The following is a 13,497-nucleotide window of genomic DNA, read 5'->3' as shown; positions in this document are numbered from 1 at the left end:
TTTACAATGCCAATAGCTCAAACTCGTATAAATGCGAGACCTATTGCATTGCAAATGCTTGTTAAAAATGCCCCCTTTAGCGGCTGAGTTTTATTCACACCGTATAAAATATCCCCTTCATTAGCTAAAAATCCACTGTTTGTGTTGTTATAAGATGTATTTCCCTGGTTACTAACCAATAATCTACATTACTCCGAGTACTGGTCTTCCTCGATGCAGTCCTGAGACTGTTTCTTTTCTTTCTGTCGAAAGGAGAGGCGTCTCAAGCATAAGCACTGCATCAGGAAGACAGACGAGGAGGTAGTGTTTCATGTCAAAGTTTTGATACAATTGAGAGATGGCTGTAGATCAATGCCACGCTTTATTAGGAGTACATTTTAAGGTGCATAATTGTGTTTGTTTTTTGGGCACTACCGGTAGCACCTTGTGTCTCGATGTCTGCCTTTAGTGTGTTTTTTATTTTTAGACAATCCTGTTATATTCTTACATGTAATCTGTTGTGTAAGTTAGATGATTGGCCTTTCGTTATAGGGCTTACCTTGCCCTACGAGTTTGCTGTCTTGTCCACCACTGATATTCATTCTTCTAGCAAAGTGCTTCAGATGAGTACTCTTTGGTCAGAAGTGTAAAATTAGAACTTGCTTTACACTCCTGTTTGATTACAATGAAATATAGAAGGTCTATTACTAACCTTCGTGCAGCAGCAGCGCCACTAAGTGGTCAGCAAACATAATCACCATCCGATTCTGTTTTTGTATTATTCGTTCTTAAAACTGCTTTGAGGCAATATGTTTTTAAAGGCTAAACAAGTATTGTCCGCCAGAGGACCAGTTTGCAGCACCACCACGTATTCAAAACTATTGTTTCCAACAGCCACCAACTAAGCCATTAATTAATCAATCAGATTTCAATATTTCAACACAGTAGATAGGCAACATTGGACAAGAACATAAGTAAGATCAATGTGCTAGGTAAACAACAAGGACAGATGAGTAGGGAGGTCTTCTCAAGGATTTTTATGATTCTTTATTCAGAGCCTTCTGATTGAAAAAAAAAACAGTTCCACGCAGCCAACGCATTTCGCCCAGTTATGGGCTTCCTCAGTGCCAAGAAATCACAGATTCATTCCTGATACATGAAATGAAGCTATTGACGCCCTTCATGCTATTTCCTGCATATCTTTAGTGCACAATCTCTCCGAATAGCAAGCATTTGTAAAAAGGTTCTTCAACTCCCCATGACCGCCTCACCAGTGCAAATTGTAAAAAGGTTCTTCAACTCCCCATGACCGCCTCACCAGTGCAAATTGTAAAAAGATTCTTCAACTCCCCATGACCGCCTCGCCAGTGCAAATGCGCCTAGAATTTGGGCTAATGAATGAATCATTGGATAGACTTTATACATATGTAAAGGTTTGGTACCGGATAAAACTAAACGTGGAGGGAAACAGCCTCAACAAATCATTATGGTTGGAATTGGAAAAGGATAAACAAATCGCAGGCCAACCAATTTTTGGACAGCGCGCTTAAGGCAACTTGTACTATTGATCTCTGGAATAAAAACATGCCTTTTCCAGCGTTCAAGATGGCACTAAATAAAGCAGCAATATTGAATTCGCTGGTATTGGATAAAGGCATTTTCTCCCAATGATCTCACTCATGGACAGTGATTAATAATTACAAAGTCCTTTAACCGGCGGCCTACCTAGATTCTACATTCTCCAGCCACTTAAAAAGACAACTGTTGGCCCTGCGGTTCGGGAAGTTCCCTACATTGGCTGAAGCACCACACTGGAAGCACACTGAGTCAAAAGAATGCCGTCTTTGTGGAAGTCAAAAGGAAGATTTTATTCATCTCATATGTCATTGTACGAAACTGCAACAAGCGCAACTCACTTTTTTAAGGAGAGCTTTCTTAGATAGAGGAATAAGCTTGTGTGGAACTGCCATCATTAGAGGACTGGATCCAACTGACTCCCAAATGAACTGTAAACTGAAAGTTTTTACATTCTCATGACCAAGCACTAAAAGCAGAAGCACTTTAACGAGGTAATCTTAACAGAGGATGAATGCTATTCCCACTCGCCAATGTACAGAGTAGGAGACGATACAGACGGTCATCTCCGATTACTCGAACTAACAAAGTATGCCCCCCCATCAGTAGTATTGGCAGTACAATTTGTTAGATACGGGACAAAGAGACTTATAGATGTAACTTATGGCCAGATAGGAAGTAAATAATAGACTGATGGCGATAATGTTTACTCTTATCACATGCACTTTATTGGTACTCTTGCATGGTCAGCTAGTTAAACAAGGAAGTGAGAGCAAAAAATGACACGCGTTCCACACTGATTTTATACTTGCTGTTTTTTTACACACTTTATGATGATTTTTATTATATAAAATGTTAACTTGTTTTAAATTTTCGAGTGAAGGATGTTGTTTTATGTAAATTGTTATGGTTTTAACTAACTATACAGCAAACTAATAATAATAATTGTTCTGGCATCAAGACATTGTAGGACAGAACACACGTGGAATATATTCGGAGAGATCGTGCACTAAAGTTCTGCAGGAATTAACATGAAGGGCATCAATAGCTTCATTTCATGTATCAGGAATGAATCCGTGATTTCTTGGCCCTGAAGAAGCCCATAACTGGGCGAAATGCGTTGACTGCGCGAAACTGTTTTTTTTTTCCAATCAGAAGGCTCTGAATAAAGAATCATAAAAATAATTGAGAAGACCTCCCTACTCGTCTGTCCTTGTTGTTTACCTGGCACATTGATATTACTTATGTTCTTGTTCAAGGTTGCCTCTCTATTGTGTTGAAATCTGTTTTTAAAGGCCCTTAACCTGATTTAACTGCCGGAGATGAGGGCCTGTAGTGATGTAGAGGGCCTTTTTAACAACCAGTATAATCTGAGGCAGAAGTGCTGTAAGCAGTGGTTGAAGTGGGCAGGACCTGAGGGAACGACATACCCTTACTTTTATATTTTAGACAAACAGTCCCCCTGGTATTTATGAAAATAAACCGTCCCAGGACAGTTAATTCTGAGAGTTAAAAAGCTTCAGTTGAAGTGTCAGGCAGAGAGCCTCCTGTGCTGCGAAACCAAGGGATGCACAGACAGCTAAACAAGCCATCTTGCCAGGGTGCCTGCTTGCCTGAAAGAAATGTAAATGTGCACAACTGGTCTATGTGCAAATGTAAAGGGTGCTTAGAAGCCAGTATTTGCTTTAATTGATGGAATCACTTGAAGCTTCCTGATGACTCAGATGTATTATTTTTGAGTGCTATTGCAAGGGAGAACCCAGGTTCCCAGCTGAGCTGTGAAGTGTGTGCTTTTAAAAGACACTTATAACAATAATTTGCACTATGTACAGTCTGGTTATTACTAAAATCTATATTTTGGAAACACTTTTTTTAATCATAAACATTTGTGCATTTTGTAGCAGCCTATCTTATTCTGTGTGTAATGCAAGTTTAAAATAATGACTTACAAATGTGCAGTGCTTTCTTTCACAGATTGGTCCGTGGAGCTCTAAACATATACAAGTCAATAGTCTCCCACTGCACCAACCAGGTTTCAGTTCTGTGGCTGTCTGGTTACAGACACATACATCTGCAGTGCATTATCTAATAGAGTTTTCCTCATGTGTGAAATTGCATTTCCCACTGATTAACCTAACTTGCATTTATTTTTCATTCCATGTGCATTATTTTATACGTAGTTAATTGAAGACAAAAGACAGAACAAAGTTACAGAATATTTTGTTTTTGTAGTCACACCTTTGACCCCTCCCACCACGCTTACTCACCCCACCCCCATTGCATGCAGCGTCACAGCCCCATACTTTTTTAAAATGCACTTCGACCACTGGATGTAAGGCTATTAGAACATTCCATCCATGAGGGTAGAATATTGTAAAACAAAAAGGGAGAAACAGAAAGACAAACATTGTAATGTTGGAGCAGGACACTTGTAATGTTGGATTAGAAGGCTAAGGTTGGAGCAGCCCATTATTAGTAACCCTGGGCGTAGTTCGCGAAGTAGCGCTTCGCGTAGCTACGCAAAGTGCACTTTGCACTACGCGAGCTACGCGTAGCACTTCGCGAACTGCGTAGTACCCTGTTCGCACTGTGCAAGATGCCGTTTTCAATGATTGCACAGTGTGGACAAGCATCCGGCACTTTGCAATCATTGAAAACGGCATCTTGGACAGTGCGAGCTGTAGGTTTCTGCCGCTCGAGTAGATTTTTACTCGAGGTGCAGCTTTCTCAACGCGGACTGGTGGTTTCTCATCGCGAGCGGTCGCGAGCATACACGACCACTCGCAATGAGAAACCTGACCTCCCCGCGTTGAGAATCTCGCCGGGATGTTTCTTTTCCACGCTCACGATCGGCAACTTGAAGTTGCTGATCGCGAACGAGGAAAAAGTCTCTCCGGGATGTCATTTTGCTTGCTTGCGGTCGCCAACTTGACGTTGAGGACCGCAAGTAAGCAAAAAATGACCGCTGCACTACGCTACACTACGCGTGTTTGCACTGTGCTACGTGCAATTTGCGTAGTACGAAGAAGCGCAAACTACGCGAGCGTAGCGTAGTGCTTTGCCCAGGCTTAATTATTAGCCCAGAGCTGCTTCAATGTTTAAGTGCAAACTCTCCTAACTGAACTGGCTTTGGATGAGACAGTTATGCAGATGACGAATGTGCTAGAGAGATCAGAGACTGATAGTGAGAGAAAGTCCAACCTGGAGTGACCAGACAGTAAAGTGGAACTAAACTTGAGATATAGCAAATGACCACCTTCACTTCCCTACTCCCCCACGCCACCTGCAGACCTCGCCGTCCTCTCTCTTTCTCTTTATTAGTACATTCAACATTATTTTAGTTTTATTTATTTATTATTTTTATACAGCTCTAGCACAGTCACAAGGTCATTGCGGGCGTTTTTCGGGGACAGCGATTACCAAGTAGTGGGAAATGCTGCTCTCAGAATATAACAGCGGTAGCTGTGAGTCTCTGGAGCCAGGAATGTGAACTGCTGTTTTGTAAGACAAATATTCGTTTGAATAGGTTTGTCTGTCTAATTTCCTAATTCTTAAAACCTTGTGTTATATTCTTTGATGTACTTGTGTTTCACGCTTTCATGCTCTTTTCTTCTCGGCGTAGGGCGCACTCGGATATATCCCTGGCTTTCTCCCTTCGAATGCTTGAGTACTCTCAGGGTGGGGGTCGGGAACATTGGCGCTTGGTGTGCTGAGGCGGAGTGGAATGTGGTGGTGTCTCTCAGGACGCAGTGCTTAATTTGTGCTTATGTTTTCTTAATGCTTGCCACCAGCAGTTAACTCCTAACATCGGCACTTTTTTTATGACAGTCCACCACATGGCGGCGCCGTCTGCCTATTTTCAGCAGAGCACGTCAGTTTAGCAGATCTCTATACACACAAGGGGCTTATTTACAAACCTCTTGCGCCGCCGGTGCATCACTTTTTCCCTCATATTAAAAGTGACGCACCGGCGGCTCAAGGGGCTTGTAAATAAGCCCCAGTATAATTATAATAGCAGTGCGTTCAGGCCTTTAGTAGTGCCATTTTGGCGCTCTGGAAGGGGCAGTGGGGGTGCAAGCTGCAGCGGCGTCTCACGTGGCACCTTGGGCCTGGCACTTATTTTTGTTTAAATTGTGCACTGGTCAGGAGGGATTGGAGAGCGGATGTGCTTCGTTGTTCGTTTCACATAATAAAACTCTTTCTTCACCTTGCTTGATCGAGTCATCCTCATCTCATGTGACCCCTCCCACTGCAGTCCGCTTTCTCTCTCTTTGTGTCTGTGTTTGACTCTTTCTGCCTCTCTTTCATCATCTTTCTTTCTCCATCCCTGACGCTCTGTTTCTCTTTTCTTGGCGTAGGAGTTTGTTGCTATGCTCGACCTTCAGCCTGGGCAGAAGGTGATCGATGTGGGCTGTGGCATTGGTGGTGGCGACTTTTACATGGCCAAGGTAGGTGCCGCTAAGTAGGCTGATGGTCCAGTAATACCTACGCCTTGTGTGCCCTGTGAGAAGGCGATTGCTCCTTGGGCACAGGGCTCAGGAAGCCCTTTGCCGCAGGGCTCATGTGTTTCTGGAGCCAGTAGGCCTTACTGCTCTGCAGAAAGGTTATGACCTCTGGCCCTCTGCGGCACTGGAAAAACATGGCCGACAGTGCTTAGTGGCTCTGGAGATCCATCGTGGCTATTCCGGAGCAACTGCGCACCGTGGTGCTCATTGGGAAAGTGACTTCCCCAGTATTTGTCTTTGTCTGGTGTATTTTGTAGAGCGCACTGTGACCAGACTGGTATCCTGGTGCTAGGTACCTTAGTAGCTTTGAGAGACAGTGCCTCACCATGCTTAGCAACTTCTGAAGGCCGTGTCTTTCACTGTGCAGTGTTTCTTGGAGCCATGGCCATATGGACTCAGCAGAAAGGTTGCACCCAACATTATTACAGCAAAGTAGCTATCAGTTGTACAGCAGGTGCAGTTGCACCGGTCCTGGGGTTCTGAGAGGCCCACTGTGCTCCAATAAGTGCAGTGAAAGCAGGGGGTGGGGCTCAACTTCCTTGCTTGCTTTAGAACACATGGTTCCTTTGCTCCGCCGCTGCCTTGCTATGCAGCCATGGATGAACGCGGTTGCTGGGAGTCTGTGGCTTCAGAAAGCGATGGCTTCCGCAGCTCTTTGATTCTTAGAGTTTAACTGTGTTTTGTGCACTATTCCCTCTCCAGGAGCACAGGGTTGAGGTGCTGGGGATGGACCTGTCCTCCAACATGGTGGAGATTGCGATGGAGCGAGCCGTGGAGGAGAACACACCTCTGGTAGGTCTGAAAAAACCTTGACCATGAAGAGATGGCGAATCCAGACCCGGTTACACAGTCAGCATTGCCAGCTTCCCTCACACACAGCAGGCATTAGAGCAGTACAAGCTTCCCACGCACAACCAGAACAAGCATTGGCATAGCCAATCGGTCTCGCCTTTGGAACCTTATAAGTGTTTAGTTATGCAGCCCAATATCCTTGGTGCAACAACATCAACTGTTGCATGGCTAAACATTTATAAGGTCCCAAAGGCGAGACCTATTTGCTATGCCAATGCTTGTTTCTTTTGCCCTCTGCAAACTGTGTTATTTAAAAAAGAAACCTATTCCTCCCAATTTTATTTTCTAACAGACCTCCTGTACGGAAGCTCAGACTATCCAAAAACCATTTCATTTTATTGAGACAAAAAAGAACACAACCTGTTTGAAAAACATGTAGAGGCTCGTAGACAAAGAGAGAGAAAGAGAGAACATTAATAACTCTCTGTGTGGCAGACATTTCCGTTCAGGTCCCTGTTAATTGGTTTCCTTGTAGCATTCAACGACTCTTCTGCAAGTCTCTACCATCGTATTACCCAGCAGATCAAATGCACCCAGTACCTGAGGGGAAAACAGCCTTTACATTTCCATGGAGCTGAAATTGCGATTAAGTTCCCGCGGTGCATCAGCAAACTAGTAAAAACAGAAAACAAACCGCACTGTAGGATGCCAGAAGAAAACGGAGATTTGATGCCCCAGCAACTGAACTAGAGTACTAAAAACTAAACAATTTCTAGAATTTCCTCACTGCTATATTTTAAAGCCATGTTCATTTTTTAATTCCGTATGCTCTCCTTGTATTTTTAGCACTTAAAAGGTTACTGAGGAGTCTGAACAACAAATCAATTACAAGCACAGCCGCGAATGCAGCTGCAGCGTCCCACTAGTGGTGAGCGCGTGCGCGTAACAGCAAGCCATAGGCCGGAAGTCAGTCCAGAGCGATTCCAAGAGGTCTTTTTTTCTAGAGCAGCGCATGGACGCTGCCTAGGCGAGACCTAAAAAGGTGCTGAAAACATTGCTTTTCAGATTGTAGTCGTGTCAGCATTGTGTTGGTTCTCTGGTTCCATCCTGACTTTTACCCAAAGCGCCGGAACACTCTTTGTGAGTAGCTGTGCGCTATTAGAAGTCATTTCATTCATTCATATTGGAGAAAAATCCTTCCCCATTATTAAAAAGCAAATTTATGCTGGATTTCCACTGGAACTTTACTTAGCTCTTTGCTTTACTCCTTATAATTTGTATGCATAGTGAACTAATTGATTGATTGCCCCTCCTATGCACTGCTCAAACTGATATTCTTAGGTAAATCTTTAAATTTTAGTCATTGTCTATCGGTAAGCAGAATTGCCTTCTATTCAATATCCATTTGTAAGACTTGACTAATAGAGAGACAAAAGCAGCGGATACCATCCAAAGTCCAATAAGGACTACACTATTCCCGGTCCAGTTGTTAGCGCATAACAAAGAGTAAATGAGACACAGGTTTTCCCGACGACAGATCCATGTGGCACTAGCGGCTGGTGCTGGAGAGTTTATGATGGGGGAAACATTTTGTTCGAGGCATATGAGCTGCAGATTGTACACTTAGCATAGATCGCCATCTGGTGTTGGGCCCGGATGTTTGCAGTTTGTTTTTGTTCTTTGGACAGTCTTTGGAAGTCACGAGTTCGGTGACTCCTCCTTCGGTCCGTACTGCGCATGGGCTTCGGCTCCATCCTCAGATTGTTTTTTTCCGCCATCGGGCTCGGATGTGATACTTCGTGCTCCGGCTTCGAACTTCTACGGTTCCAGCCTTGACGGAAAATCCTCGTTTCTTCGAGTTTCTTCATCATCTTCATCTCTCGAAGCGGCACTTTTCTCCATCCCGTACATCGGCACCGGCCTTCGGGCCCTCCTCGACTCCGGTCCCGGCCGATGGAAAGGACTCCGTTCAAAAAGTGCCCAAAATGTGGGTCTAAATTTCCCCACACCGACCTCCATCAGATGTGTAACCTTTGCCTCTCTCCAGAACACGAGGCTAGAGACTGCCCCGCCTGTAAGTCTTTTCAATCAAAGAAGACCATCCGGGATCGAAGAGCTCGACGCACCATGGCGCACTCATCGTCCGCAGCTCCACCGGACATCTTCGGAGACGGCGCCGAAGCTTCGGGGCACCTACACAACGAGCAGGAGGACGACGTCGTCAGCGCTTCCGAGGCCGACGACTCCGACGTGGAGGACATCACACCGGCGCAGCGGGTCGTGAGTACTGTACCCCCTCCCACCCCCGCGCCCAAAACCAAAGAGACTCAGGTTACACCCTCGCCTGCAGGCCTGGGTAAAACCAAACACAAAGCTTCTATCACCCCACCTTCGGGCCCGGTGTCGAAGCCCCAAAAGTCTCACGGCAGCTCGGGCTCGAGCCAGCCGACGAAAAACAGCATCCGGCACCGAAGAAAGTAATACCCAGCTCGACTCCGAAGCCACCGGTGCCGAAGCCTGGACTCTCGGTGCCGACCAAACACAAACAAAAATCTGTCGGCACCGACGCTCCGGCGCCGAAAACTCCTTCGACGCCGAAAACACCGGAGGCCCCAAAAAAGGCACAGAAACCATCGAAGCCCTCGGCTCCGAAATCATCGGCGCCAGCGGACGATTCAACGCCACTGGCCCTGTTTACACCAGACCCTTTGCAAAAGACTCTATCTAAAGATCCAAAGACTGGGCTATTGACTTTACTTGTCAAGAAAAGACGCCTTGACACTCCGGCTCCTCCTCCACCACCCAAACGGAAGGACTCTGCTACTTCTCCCCTCAGAGTGCCCTCCCCACTACCTCCTCCTCTGCCTCCTCCACCTCCTCCACCCCCTCCCCCTCCCAGGTCTCCGCCACCTTTACCTCATTACTCCCCGACCCCGTCCCCAGATCCGGATGACGGGGACCAGATTATGACCCGGCGGACGCCCCAATGGACCCCACTCCACCGGGGACCCCAGACCCATGGGAAGACTACCACAACCCTGACATACCTGATATGCCTCAGGACGACCTATACCCATCTAGGCCGTCTCCCCCAGAGGACTCCTTAGGGTTCCATCACTTAGTGCAGAGAGCAGCACACTACCATGGGGTGGACATGCACAGCGAACCAGTGGAAGACGACTTCCTACTGGACACATTTGACATTCAGGACAAATCCACGTCTATTTTGCTCATGCTTAAGGGTGTCACCAAGCATGCTGCAGAGGTGTTCAAAGACCCTGTCAGGGCCAGGGTACTGAACCCTAGAATAGAGAAAAAGTACAAGGCGGCACCCACAGACCCTGCATACATTAAGGGCCCTGCTCCCTTAGATTCCCTAGTTGTCTCCACAGCTAGAAAGCGGGCTAACTCCCAGTCCTCAGGAGAAGCCCCACCGCCAGACAAGGAATCGAAACTTTTAGACGCGTCTGGCAAACGCACCGCCTCCCAAGCTGCAAACATGTGGCGCATTGCAAATACACAAGCACTACTTGCGCGCTATGACAGAGCACACTACGACGAACTTGAGGCTCTTATGCAGCACCTTCCAGAAAAACACAAGCGCAAGGCTCATGACCTGATACAGGAGGGTAAACTAATTACAAACACCTCCATTAAGTGTGCCCTCGATGCAGCAGACACTGCTTCTAGAGCCATAAATACCAGTGTCCTGCTTCGTCGCCATGCCTGGCTCAGGATCTCAGGGTTCAAGCCTGAAGTCCAGGCGTCCATACTCAATCACCCCTTTGACCAACAAACTCTCTTTGGGCCAAAGGTGGACGAAGCGTTGGAAAAGATGAAAAAGGACACAGACACAGCAAAGTCTATGGGGGCACTCCAAACGCAAGCCTCTAAACGTTCCTTTCGACGCTCATCCTTTCGTGGCACAGGCAGAGGCTTCTCCACCGATAGCGCCTCTACCTCCTACAAGTCCCCTCCTCAAAATACCTTTTCAAAGGGCAATCAAAGGGGTGGTTACAGAGGCAACAACAATAAGGGCAGGGGCAAAACTAACAACACCCGTTCTGCCACCCCACCCGCACAATGACTTCCCTCCGCTCCCCCCAGACCATCCCACTCCGGTCGGGGGCAGGCTACAAAACTTTATCCACACATGGGAGTCCATAACATCGGACAAATGGGTGACCCAAATCATTCGGTCAGGGTACTGTCTCGAGCTAACATCTACCCCACCCAATATCCCACCAAGGCACCGTCCAATGTCTCAAGAACATTCCACACTGCTCAAACAGGAGGTACTCTCCCTCCTCCAAAAACACGCTATAGAGCAGGTCCCCGTCAATCAACAAAATCTAGGGGTCTACTCCCTATATTTCTTAATACCAAAGAAAGACGGGACCCTCAGGCCCATTCTGGACCTCCGGCCTCTAAATGCCTACATACATTCAGACCATTTCCACATGGTCACCCTACAACAAGTCCTCCCGCTCCCCTGTCAGGGAGACTTTCTCACTACCTTGGATCTGAAAGACGCATACTTTCACATTCCAATACACCCCTCTCACAGGAAGTACCTCAAGTTCGTGGTGGACGGGCAGCATTACCAATTCACGGTTCTCCCCTTCGGGGTCACCACCGCACCACGGGTGTTTACCAAATGCCTAGCGGTAGTAGCAGCACACCTCAGACGTCAACATATTCACGTCTTCCCTTACTTAGACGACTGGCTCATAAAAGCCGCGTCCTACCACCAATGTGTGCAACATACAAACAGCACCATTCAACTGCTCCACCAGCTAGGCTTCACGGTGAACTACCAAAAGTCCCACCTCATACCATCTCACACAAAGCAATATCTCGGGGCCACTATAGACACCTCCAAGGGTATTGCCTATCCAAACTCAGCCAGAATCACAAGCATTCAAGCCTTACGCAAAACATTCCTTCCTCAACACTCTCTTCCAGCAAGAGTGTTTATGAAGCTCATAGGAATGATGGCGTCTTGCATTTTCATAGTGCCCCATGCAAGACTCCACATGCGTCCACTTCAAGAGTGCCTAGCACAACAGTGGAACCAGGCCCAGGGTCAGCTGATGGATCTGGTGTTGGTGGACGGCCGCACACATCACTCTCTGCAGTGGTGGAACACCACAAACCTTTCCAAGGGGCGGCCGTTCCTGGACCCGGTTCCTCAGGTGATTCTAACAGCGGACGCATCGCTCTCCGGCTGGGGAGCGCACCTCCTACACCTCACAATGCAAGGTCTATGGACGCCACAGCAAAAATCGCTCCACATCAACCATCTGGAGCTCTTGGCGATCTTTCTAGCCCTAAAATCTTTCCAAAAACAGATTTCAGGCAAAGCAGTCCTCATTCGCACAGACAACATGACTGCAATGTATTATATCCAAAAACAGGGGGGGGCACACTCTCCCCAGCTCTCCCGCTTAGCCCAGAGCATATGGAGATGGGCAATTCCCCAAAACATCTTTCTCCTGGCGCAGCACGTTCCAGGCGTACAAAACACCATGGCAGATCTGCTCAGCAGACAAACGCAGCAGCTACACGAATGGGAACTGCATCCACAAGTTCTTCACCCATTCTTCCAACAGTGGGGGCATCCTCACATAGACCTCTTCGCCACCCACGAAAACAAAAAATGCCCAAGCTTCGCCGCCAGATACCCACACCCATTGTCCAAGGGCAATGCGATATGGATGAACTGGTCAGGCAGATTTGCATACGCCTTTCCACCTCTCCCACTAATTCCATTAGTGGTAAGGAAGCTACAACAACACTCCCTCACACTCATTCTAGTAGCTACAACGTGGGCCAGGCAGCCGTGGTACACCACACTACTACAACTATCAGTGGTACCACATCAAAAACTGCACCTATCCCCATGCCTCCTAACCCAGAACCATGGAGAAATCAGGCACCCGGACCCAGCTCAGCTCAACCTTGCGATCTGGCTCCTGAAATCTTAGAATTTGGATACCTTAACCTTCCCCCTGATTGCATGAACATCATCATGGAAGCCAGACGTCCTACCACTAGAGCATGCTATGCCGCAAAGTGGAAAAGATTTGTAATTTACTGCCGTAATAATACAATAAACCCTTTAGATGCATCCATACAGCACATCATATGCTATCTGCTCCATCTTCACAGGTGTAACCTGGCATATTCATCCATACGCCTACACCTAGCAGCGATCGCTGCCTATCTACAAAACAGACAGCATTTATCACTGTTCAGAGTGCCCGCTATTAAAGCCTTTATGGAAGGCCTTAAACGAGTAATTCCTCCCAGGGCACCACCTTCCCCTGTATGGAATCTAAATGTAGTTCTTACACGGCTAATGGGTCCACCCTTTGAACCAATGCATAAATGCGAGCTACAGTTCCTCACCTGGAAAACAGCTTTCCTCGTAGCTATCACTTCCCTTAGAAGGGTTGGTGAAATACAAGCGTTCACTATACAGGAACCCTACTTACAAATACATCACAGCAAGGTCATACTTCGTACAAATCCGAAGTTTCTGCCCAAGGTCATTTCCCCCTTCCATCTCAATCAATCGGTGGAATTACCTGTCTTTTTCTCGCAACCTCAATCTGTTGCAGAAAGGGCCTTACACACCCTTGAT

At 46.8% G+C, this 13,497-nt stretch overlaps 1 protein-coding gene across 1 annotated transcript in view; it reads left to right on the top strand.

Annotated features, from left to right (window-relative positions):
- The window catches only part of LOC146798161 (uncharacterized), a 203,575-nt gene that overhangs the window by 165,395 nt on the left and 24,683 nt on the right, over window positions 1-13,497 (top strand). Inside the window, exons 7-8 of the mRNA XM_085625412.1 lie at window positions 5,913-6,002; window positions 6,762-6,851. Coding sequence (XP_085481538.1) covers window positions 5,913-6,002; window positions 6,762-6,851 — 180 coding nt within the window. The remainder of the gene's footprint in view (window positions 1-5,912; window positions 6,003-6,761; window positions 6,852-13,497) is intronic.

Source organism: Triturus cristatus, chromosome 9, assembly GCF_964204655.1.
Source record: "Triturus cristatus chromosome 9, aTriCri1.1, whole genome shotgun sequence".
NCBI lineage: Eukaryota > Metazoa > Chordata > Amphibia > Caudata > Salamandridae > Triturus > Triturus cristatus.
This window is presented reverse-complemented; position numbering and strand designations above follow the sequence as displayed.